General features: G+C 37.3%; 1 protein-coding gene across 2 annotated transcripts in view; it reads left to right on the plus strand.

Moving 5' to 3' along the window:
- SMC6 (structural maintenance of chromosomes 6) overlaps positions 1-9,420 on the plus strand; it is a 32,751-nt gene extending 23,331 nt beyond the window's left edge. For both annotated transcript variants that reach the window (XM_069850464.1, XM_069850465.1), the window contains 6 exons: positions 558-703; positions 1,480-1,605; positions 3,652-3,757; positions 5,031-5,183; positions 7,029-7,126; positions 8,925-9,420. In XM_069850464.1, coding sequence (XP_069706565.1) covers positions 558-703; positions 1,480-1,605; positions 3,652-3,757; positions 5,031-5,183; positions 7,029-7,126; positions 8,925-9,033 — 738 coding nt within the window. In that variant the 3' untranslated portion in view covers positions 9,034-9,420. The remainder of the gene's footprint in view (positions 1-557; positions 704-1,479; positions 1,606-3,651; positions 3,758-5,030; positions 5,184-7,028; positions 7,127-8,924) is intronic.
- Positions 9,421-10,879: the final 1,459 nt, after the last annotated feature.

Genomic DNA, 10,879 nt, shown 5'->3' on the forward strand with positions numbered 1-10,879 from the left:
CAGAGCACAGTTTCTTTTCTTGACAGGTGGGTTAGGAGTTACCCATCTGGGAATCTTGCTTCTGTATTTTGCAATGACAAGATTAAAATGACTTAACCCTAAAATATGTAGTTTAAGTTCAATTGAATAATACTGTTTGGGTTTCTGAGATGCTAGGTTTTAACTTGTACATACCTCATACCTGATTGTTTGAAGACTTTATCCAGTCAAGCATTATTAACTAACTGAAGTCACATCCACAAACAATTTTGGAAGACTGTCATATTTAAATATGGTGAATTTGTTTCACTTTATTTGTATTAAATAACTGTGAGGATATGAATTATCTCATATGGATATGTTTCTTAGTACTGAAGTAAATATCTATAAATGTTGTTAGTAAAATTGTTAATAATAACTACATTTGCTGTGATAAATACACAAAGGATAATACAAAAACATAATTCTTACTTGGAGACCATGTTTTTCCATAGCACAAAATATTTGTTGTGAAGACTAACCAGTTTGGTTTTTTTTTTTTAATGTAACAATTAATTGAGTTTTGAACATTAATTTAGGAAAAAATTGCACAAGCTCGGCAAATCTACTCAGAGCGCATAGAGGTCTGCAGAACTGTTAAGAGTCTTGATGCAGAAATGAATCGCTTGAGAGAGAGGATAAATTCAGAAAATGATCGCCATGGAAACAGAGAAGAAATAATACAGTAAGAACATCTTCAATGTCTAACATAGTTAATTTAAGACAACTTAAAGATATCTTAAACATTAAATAGGTAATTAACAGTTAAAATAATTTAGATATTAGTTAATAGTCAAAACATTAAAATACTTCAGGTAAGATGGAAAAGATAGGGAAAAGGAGAGTTTTCTTATTGACTCACAATGCATTTATGTGTGTTTTTAGTACTTAAACCAGGTATGAATGCATGGAAGCATGGTGTGCTGATTGCTCGGTCAACCAGTACTGAACAGGTTTAGGAGTATTGAACTGCCCTCTAGGGACAGTGTCTGTACTTAGATATATGAAATACCAATAACCAGGTATCCTCATAGTGTTTAGAAGTATCCCAATTATGACTATGTTGGTATGAACATAATGCAGTGAGCATTAAGCATACTTATAGTTTGAATAACTAATGCAGAAATTAGGCAATTATTTGAGGTTTTGACTGCAGTGTATTTCGAAGAATTGCTCTCCTCAGATGTTCTTGAGCTTGGGGAGACCCATCATACATTCTTCTTAGTGTAAGAGTTTCCTTCCAAAAGAATTTAAAATAGAAATAAATTTTTTTTTGACTACTCTTCATTTGTGAACAGTGTTCTACTTGACTCATCAAATGCTTTTAGCTTTAATGTGGATCCTCGCAAGAAAGTCTGTATTTGAACATTTTGATAATCAAATTGATTACCAGCATTTACAACAGTAGCCTGATTTTAGTGTAATTCATGTTGATCCTAGACTTTCTTTTAATTAAAACAGACAATTCCATGATGCAAAGGAAAGATATGAGGATGCAAACAGTAAAGTAAAGAATTTGAAGAAATTTATTAGACTGCTGGAAGAAATAATGACACAGAGATTCAAACTATATCGACAGTTCTTAAGGTGAGTTAATTTTACTGTAATCTCAGCTTTCAGCTAACCTGACATGTAGATGTGCCCGCGTTCCAGGGTGAAAATTATGGAGCAGACCTGTGAGAGTGAGACATCTTTAAGGTGGTATCCACAGCAGTCTTTCAAACCTAAACTTGCTTTCAGATCCAGTACTATCATGCCTGACAGTTTAGTGGCAGCCGGGACTGACAGCTGGAAAACAAACGTGATCGGTGGAGGCAATTTGCTTGACACTAAAGGTCTCAACTATGCTGACTTAATCTATGACAGTTCTGTTTCAGTGCCTGTTTTGGTCAGTAAAATATCAGTACCTGTGTGTTGGTTGACAGCCAGTTGAACATGAGCGCAGCGTGCTTAGTGTGCTCAACAGCATCCTGGCTTGTATCAGAAATCGTGTGGCTGGCAGCGTTAGGGAAATGATTGTACCTCTGTATTTGGCACTGGTGAACCCATACCTCCAGTACTGGGTTCAGTTTTGGGTCCCTCACTGCAATAAAGAAGTTGAGATTCTGGAGCATGTTCAGAGAAGGGCAGTGAAGCTGGTAAAGGGTCTGGAACACAAGTCTTCTGAGGAGCGGCTGAGGGACCTGGGTCTGTTTAGGCTGAAGGAGAGGAAGCTGAGAGGAAACCTTATCAGTCTTTACAACTACCTGACAGGAGGCTGTAGTGAGGTGGGTGCTGGTCTCTTCTCCCAAGTAACAAGTGATGGGATGAGAGGAAATGGCCTCAAGTTGTGACAGGGGATGTTTAAAGTAGGTATTAGGAAAAAATTCTTCTCTGAAAGGATTGTCAAGCGTTGGAACAGGCTGCCCAGGGAAATGGTTGAGTCACCATCCCTGGAGGCATTTAGAAGACCTGTAAATGTGCTTAACAGCCATTGTTTAGTCCTGAATTTGACAGTGCTATGTTAAAGGGTTGGACTTGATGATCATAAAGGTCTTTGCCAACCTAAATGATTCTTTGATCCTGTACCTATCAATGACAATTTCATGGTGGCCTCCCCTCAAAAGGACAGATGGTGTGTTTTCCAGTGTAATCCTTTATCATTTATCATTGCCTTCAGCAGAAATTTAGGTATGTCTGTGTTGGCTCTGCTTTGTGTACTTCTTGATCTGGCTTTGGAAGGGATGCTAGTATGATCCTGACAAATAATGATCGGGAGAATCCCAGCCTTTGCAGATGGAAGTTTAGAGATAGTGGTGGATAAGATCTACTTGCAGAATCTGATGCTTTCCTTATGGTGCCCATATGTGTCGTAGAATCACGTGGCTGGAAAAGACCTTTGAGATCATTGAGTCCAACCATACCTGTCCACTACTAAATCATATCCCTAAACTCTTCACATACCTGTTTTTTAAACACCTCTGGGGATGGTGATTCAACCACCTCTCTGGGCAGCCGTTCCCGTGCCCGAAAACCCTTTTGGTGAAAAAAAAATTCGTAATGTCTAATCTGAACCTCCCCTGGCACAGCTTGAGGCCATAAGCTGAGTCTTGTTCCTAGTGCCCAAATTTGAGTATTATTCCTCTAAGATGTGTTGAAGAACCATCTTGAAGGAACTTTGATGTATTGTCTATTGGCAAATTACTTGCTAAAATTAGAAGAGTGTGGGGAGAAATCAGTACACTCAGCATTCTTTAATTCACAGACTATAGCAGAGTCTGCGTGAATTCTTTACTATCCCTTACTGTGTAGTCCTAATACTGGATAGGAAAGAATTGGGATGTGGTAATTTTCTGTTGAAGCTGTGGAATAAAGGTGTAAAGATGATATAGTCTATGGAAGCAAACTTATAGAAATTAAGTACATCTGGATTCTTACCTTCTTACTTTGTGTTAGTGGCTCTCTCCAGTATGTCCAGTATTGAGTATCATCCGCCCAAGAGCATAATTGATTTGGGAAAATGCTATTAATGGAGCAGAGCTAAAATATTTAAGATTGTGATGTGGAACTGTTGATAAAAGCATGTTGTCACTTTTTCATGTATCCTCAAACTTACTGACCTAATGTTTCTTTGCTTGATTTGACTGGTTTAAGACTCCTTTCTTTACGATGCAAACTCTACTTTGACCGTTTATTACGTATTCGAGCTTGCTCTGGAAAAATACTTTTTGATCACAAGAATGAGACACTTTCAATAACAGTAAGTTATCTTATATTACTTCAGTTATTATAATGGGTAATGAATTATTATTATTTTTTAATATCAGCTGCTAGAACATGCATTGCAAAGGATGGAATAAATTGATTTCTCCTTTCCAAAATACGATATGTTAAATTGTAGAACATTGTTGAAAACAAGCAAGAACAAAACCCACATTACCATCTTATATAGGTAGGTTTCTAGATTACACAGAATAAATTTGCACTGTTGTGTTACGTTGAGGAGAAGAATTCACTAATGAGTCAGTCTTTCCTAGTCAGTCTTTCAAAATTACTTACTCTCTTTTCGTTGATAGGAAGTTTGTCTTCATTGTTATTTAAACAGCTTTTAATGGCTGAAAACTTGAATATAGTTTTTCTGTGTATTTTTTAACATATCACCCAAAACGTTTTAGTCATGAGGGAGTCTCCTTTTGTTTCTGTGAGAGACTTCCAGTCTGGAAATTGAGGGGAGCATAAATACATGTTGACGCAGTCCTAATTAAACAGGTGAAGGACGTGTCTGGAGAATTTAGACTTAGTCCATAAAATGTCAAGTCATTACCTGGCTTTATCAGAATACTTCTATTTTATAGCTGATGTTTCTCATTTCTCGTGCAAGCTATCTGTGTTTAGTCAAGGAAGGTAAACTGAAAAATGGAACAGTCCACACCCCCCCCCCAAAATAACCCTCCAAAAGACCCTATTCCAAAATAATTATTTTCCTGCTTAGCTTGTTAAAGGTAATATAACTAACAGGACAAGTAAATGCTTGTCTTAAATAAGACTAATGCTTAGTCTTAAATAAGGAGTGCCACAAGATGTCATCGTAATCAAAGAAACCAAAGCACTATTCACAGTGTTTCATGTATTCTGGTTAAGAAGCTGTTTCTCCTTTAAACTCATGCTGAAAAACAATTACCTGCTTTTCTATTGTAGCTGGTAACCACTGGATTGAACTGTAATATAACTATGCTGGTTGACATTTATTAAACATTGTTTAATAGCTGTTAAAATAGATAATTAAATAAGAAAACACTGGCAGAGTCGTTCAATCTGTTCAGTGTGGTTTACTGTGATGGAAAAAGTTGCAGTGATCCTAGCAAAGTGTTACTAAATGGTTAGGAGTTATCCCATTCCAGAACTGCAGTAGCAGTGAAGTGCACAAAATTATTCTCAAGTCATCTCTATCTGTTCACATGTAATGTGTTTGCTGTTAAAATTATGATTCTTCATCTCAGAGTTAAAAATTGTTCTAATACCTTTTTTTCAAGGTTCAGCCTCGAGAGGAAGACAGAGCTGCCCCTAGTGATGTGAGATCCTTATCGGGAGGTGAACGTTCCTTCTCAACAGTCTGTTTCGTTCTTTCTCTGTGGTCCATTACTGAATCGCCTTTCAGATGCTTGGATGAATTTGATGTCTACATGGTAAAGTTTAAACTTAAACTACTCTTGCCATTCTGATTTGTATAAGTTAGTGAAATAGTTCGATTGTTATTTATATTTGTAGACGTTAAAACACTATAGTTAACTACAATTAATAATAATTAAATAAACCCAACAAAACCAAATCCCCCATCTTGATAGGTATCATGTTCACTTTGCTTAGTGACTTTTGAAGCTTACTCTGTTTCTGAAGTTAGTACCCAGAGCTATGAGCACCTGTGTTACTTTATGTACTGAACTAAGGTTTAAAACTTAGTTTTATGTACTTAAACCTTAATTCAGCAAAAAATAATGAAATATAACTTTTTTATTAGTCTTCTAAGCAGTTGTTATGTTTGTCAGAGGTTGTGTCCGCATATTGCTGTGACAGTTCTAGGCTAAGCATGTGCTTTGGCTTCTACCAATTTTGAGATCAGCGTGGTTTTTTTTCAGAGCAAGTATAGCAACAGGCTACATAATATCTTGGGTTTCATGCAGCCCTTAAATCCTTTCAGGTAATTTTGAGGCAGGATTTTATAGGAAACATTATTCTACTAATATACAGTTCATCTCAGCATACCAATACAATAGTAATAGAGTTCGCTATTGCTACTCAGAAACTTGCTTTGTATTTGACCAAGTAGCATCTTTTCAAGATGCTGAAATGCAGAATAACGAACAGTAAATACTCAAGTCAGCTAAAATTGATAAACATCATCTTTGTGTAATCACCCTGTATAGGTGATTAACCCATTTTTTTTCTATATTGTATCTCCTCCTTATTAACATACAGTGTGGTATGGTTAGAGAAAATCATTAGTTCTGTGAGAGAAAGAGTTGATACTATATTATTTAATTTTGTCTTCAGTGTCCCAATCGATTATTTATTTACTGGAAATTGCAGACCTAGAGGGGAAAAAAAGAGTATACTTGGTATATAAAGAACTTCAAAAAGGAAAGCATGCATCTGAAGTGGTCAGCCAATTATTCCTCAGCCAACTTCCAAAGATTAGGTCCTCTTTTACAGGTTAGTTGTGCAGAAGTTTATCCATCTGTCCTTAAAGGGGCAGATACTTAGGACCATGGGCCCTGCCGAAAACTTCCATGTCATCTGTTCCATAAATCCACGCAATTTGTTTTTCCACTGCTATGGCAGGAAGTGCAGCCTTACTGTCTGCACGTTCTGTAGTTCCTTTTGCTGTAGTCCTGGAGATCCACCACAAGAGGACTCTATCTGCATATTTGCAAGGGAGATGGGTAATTTCATGTGTAACAACGTACAAAAGGAGAGCTTTGTTTAACCTCTGCTAATAACAGCTTCCCTTTACGTATCTTTTTCAGTAAGCCTAATGTCTAAAAGTAGTTGGAAATAGTAATAATAATAGTAACAATAATAACTGTAATAAAAATAGGCTGCGTAATATCTTAGGTTTCACACAGCCCTCAAATCCTCTCAGGTGGTTTTGAGGCAGGATTTTATAGGAAACATTATTCTACTAAAATACAGTTCATCTCAGCATACCAATACAGTAAGTAGTACTGCGTGTATAAGCTGACAGAAAAACGTTGTGGGTCTGTGATTTGTATTGTATATGTAGGCAAGAAAGTAGAGTTTAGGAATTTCCCAAACTATAATTTGTAGCTTTTGGAATTTAATGCTAATGTTTCTTCAGCTTAGTTTTTATTAGATTTTTCTTTAGCTAAGGTTTACTGTATATGAATTGATTCCAGTAGTTTTTTCTATTAAGGTAATTTCTAATTAATTTATTCTTAAGCATTTGTCCTTACTGGTACAATAATCGGCCAACAAAGTACATGGTCACTTTGTAATAAATCTTTTATCTTTAGGACATGGTTAACAGAAGAATTGCAATGGATATGATTCTTAAGGTGGCCGACTCTCAGAATCACCGGCAGTTCATTTTGCTTACCCCACAAAGCATGAGGTAATATTGATATGTTCTATTTCCTGGTACAAGAACTACATGGAAGTTCTGTTGCAAGGAGTATAACTTGAAAAAAGTAAATATGAGGAGAAGGAAGTCACACTGTTCGTAGAAGTAGAACATCCAATGATTAAGCAGTTCATTGTTGATGGTTCTGGGAATTTAAAAGTTTTTTAAGTCTTCCTTACATAATGTCTCTTAATAGGGTAGTTCAGTGGGACTTGAGTCAGTTTGTCTTAAGTAAAACAGCTCTTTGAAATGTTTTAGTGTGTAAAGTAGGCTCCTAGTAGCTTTTATTCCGTATCTCCCTTACCCCCTCCCAGAATTCACAGAAGACTCGCGTTTTTCCATTTTTCCTGCTAATTCTACAGTCCTTTCACAATGGTAGTCATTTGAGTAAATATTTTTAATATCACTGATCTAGAAACTGATAACTTACTCCTTATTTTCTGGGTTTTTTTTATCTAATAGCCCAAAATTCTTTAAAAATCATCTAAGTCCATGGTAGAGCCATGCCCAACTTAAGGGGACAGTCACTGTCTAAACTTACGCAGCCAACTTTTCTGTTAGCCAGATTTAATTAGTGAAACCTGACGAAGAAAATTAATAGATCTGCAAAACTAAGTTGATTTATTCTTAATTGTCTTATCTTACTAAAATCTATAAAAACTAGAATAATTATATTCTTTTGTTTTTTAAGTGGAAATTATTTCTGAGGTACTTCAATAAACATACAGAAATTTTCTGCGTGGTTACTGTTTCATAGAATCACAGAATGGTTTGGGTTGGAAGGGATCTTCGAGATCACCCAGTGCCAGCCCTGCTGAGATCAGGGCGAGAGACACCTTCCCCTGGATCAGGTTGCTCAAAGCCTCATCCATCTTGGCTTCGAACACCTCCAGGGATGGGACAGTCACAAGGTGGATTTCTCCAGCTCTCAGGCAAAGAGAGAAGAAAGAAGACTGACCTCATTTGGGGAGGACAGGGAGAGGAATGAGGTGAAAGGACAGAGAGCCTTCCCTCAAATCCACTCACATGCAGCACTTGACACCAAGTCAGTGCCAAGCTACAGATGCCCCACATGCCACATCCCATGGGCCACAATAACACAGATACGTAATAACTGCTCTGAAAGGAATCAGGAGGCTGCCAGGAGTCCTTGAAAGATGGGAGGGAGGAGAAGTGGGAGGGATGATGGCACGAAAGGCAGGGAACAGAAAGGAGCCCATGTGCAGTGAGGAGAAGAGAAAATGCAAGTTTAAAAGTTGAGTAATTCGAGTGCAGCTTGCTTTTGTTATATTTTGGTACATTGCATGTTCAGCAAACTTCTAATTTAACAAAAATACAGAGGCTCTTTCAGGAAAAATACATTTAGGCTAATTGGTGGAAAAGCCAGTATAAAATGTATGTTTATTAACTGTGCTCATTCTTAGTATGGTGTGAGTGATTATACCTGTATAAAGTGTGTGCCACTTCAGGATCTGTAAGGCACATACAAACTGTATTCAATCATTATTTCATTTGGAATTTCTCTTAGACTTCCTTAATTATAGAAAAGGTACTTTTGTTAGAAACCCCAACTGAAGTCAGTCATTGTCTACCTCAAGCTTTTAATGAAAACTGTCTTCAATATTGGTTCAGTGCAAAGAGAACTTCACCCCATGTTACTGTTTTTAAAACTGTCAAAGAAAAAAGATGGAGCGATTTAAAGGAAAGTAGGTAATGGAAAGAATCAAAAGGAAATATTAAAATGTGTAGCGAAGAAACACTGTTTAAATGATGCATACTTTATTTTTAGTTTTGTGCCTTCAAGTTCCCGTATTCGAATCCTCCGAATGCAAGACCCTGAAAGAGGCCAAAGAACGTTGAATTTCCGAAATAGGAATGATGAAGATGAAGATCAATAAGTATCTCTCTGTAATAATATGGCATATTATTGAGGATAAATGTGTAATGATGTCTGTAAAGTTATTTCATCCTGATGGCGGATAAGATCTTCTGTTAGATGCTGTCAGGAAAATACAAGGTTGCTGTATTGTATTGTGCTGTATTGTATTGTGCTGTATTGTATTGTGCTGTATTGTATTGTGCTGTATTGTATTGTATTATTTACTGTATGTGTATAGATCAAGAGTAAGTGCTGTTCTGGTGACTAAAATCTTGAATGTTCAGTTGATATTTTTAATTACCAACTAGTAGATTTTTTTATCACTTGTTCTGTTCTCTTTTCTGGAAAAGATTAAATATATTTTGTATGACTATGGAGTAATGTTTTAATAAACAGTGAGAACTGATAGTTGTAATAATGTTTTCATGTCTCTACACACTTAAAATTAGCATTAAGTTAAAAATGTCGGTTCCTTCCCAGCTTTGCTCTATTTCTTAATCGTGTGCTATTTCATACATTCAGTAAAACGTGTGGGTTTTTTTCCACCACAACAGTTGAACATGAGAAACTGTTGGTACTTGTAGTGTGTGCTTTCTTAGAGAAGTGAATAATTTATTTGCAGTGTTTTCTGTGGGCAGGAAAAACAGTGCTTTTATTTATTCCTAAAGAGAAGAGTGAGTTTCTTTGGACACAAGCTTACAAAACCTAGCAAATTGTGGCTTTATAAACTTAAGATTCTTAATTCAAAGAAACTAAGTTCTGGCATAGTCTTGAGTCTGCAGGTGTCAACTAAGCCTGTAGATATTCAATGTATTATAACAAACTAAAGTGACAGATGTCCTTCTAACATAGAGTCATTAATTGGAATAAGAATTTTGGAAAGTAATAGAGTGACTTTTCTATAGCATTGTAGGCCTGTGTTTTGTTGGATGTACCCACCCACCCCTGCAACTGCACTACAACAGTTGAAATAAAATAAACTTGGTTTTTTTAAATTATATAAGCAATTATTTGGGATAAGAGGGAGAAAAAATAATCAAATTTTTCAAACTGCCTAAATTACCTTTTTTTTTCTCCTTTCTGTAGGAATGTGAAATTGTTGGGAGCTCTTCAAAAACAATCACTTCTTAGAGTTCAGCCGTTAGACATACTTTTTTCTTTTTTTTGTTTTTTTCTGTAACATTTTCTGTAACATTTTTTCTGTAACATTCTGGGTTCACAGAAGGCAGGCCTTGCCAAACTAACCTGATCGCTTTCTATGACAAAGTGACTCGGCTGCTGGATGAGGGAAAGGCTGTGGATGTATCTTCCTGGACTTCAGTAAAGCCTTTGACACAATTTCTCACAGCATTCTGCTTGGGAAACTGTCAGCCTCTGGCCTGGACAGGTGCACGCTCTCCTGGGTGGAAAACTGGTTGGCTGGCCGGGCCCAGAGAGTGGTGGGAAATGGTGTGAAATCCAGCTGGAGGCCAGTGACAAGTGGGGTTCCCCAGGGCTCAGTGCTGGGTCCAGCCCTGTTCAATGTCTTTATCAATGACCTGGATGAAGGCATCAAGTGCACCCTTAGCAAGTTTGCAGACGACACTAAGCTGGGTGGAAGTGTCGATCTGCTGGAGGGTCGGGAGGCTCTGCAAAGGGTCCAGTGGGATGAGGTTTAACAAGGCCAAGTGCCAGGTCCTGCACTTGGGGCACAACAACCCTATGCAGTGCTACAGACTAGGAGAAGTCCGTCTAGAAAGCTGCCTGGAGGAGAGGGACCTGGGTGTGTTGGTTGACAGCGACTGAACATGAGCCAGCAGTGTGCCCAGGTGGCCAAGAAGGCCAATGGCATCTTGGCTTGTATCAGAAACGGCGTGACCAGCAGG

Source organism: Phaenicophaeus curvirostris, chromosome 2 (assembly GCF_032191515.1).
Source record: "Phaenicophaeus curvirostris isolate KB17595 chromosome 2, BPBGC_Pcur_1.0, whole genome shotgun sequence".
Lineage (NCBI taxonomy): Eukaryota > Metazoa > Chordata > Aves > Cuculiformes > Cuculidae > Phaenicophaeus > Phaenicophaeus curvirostris.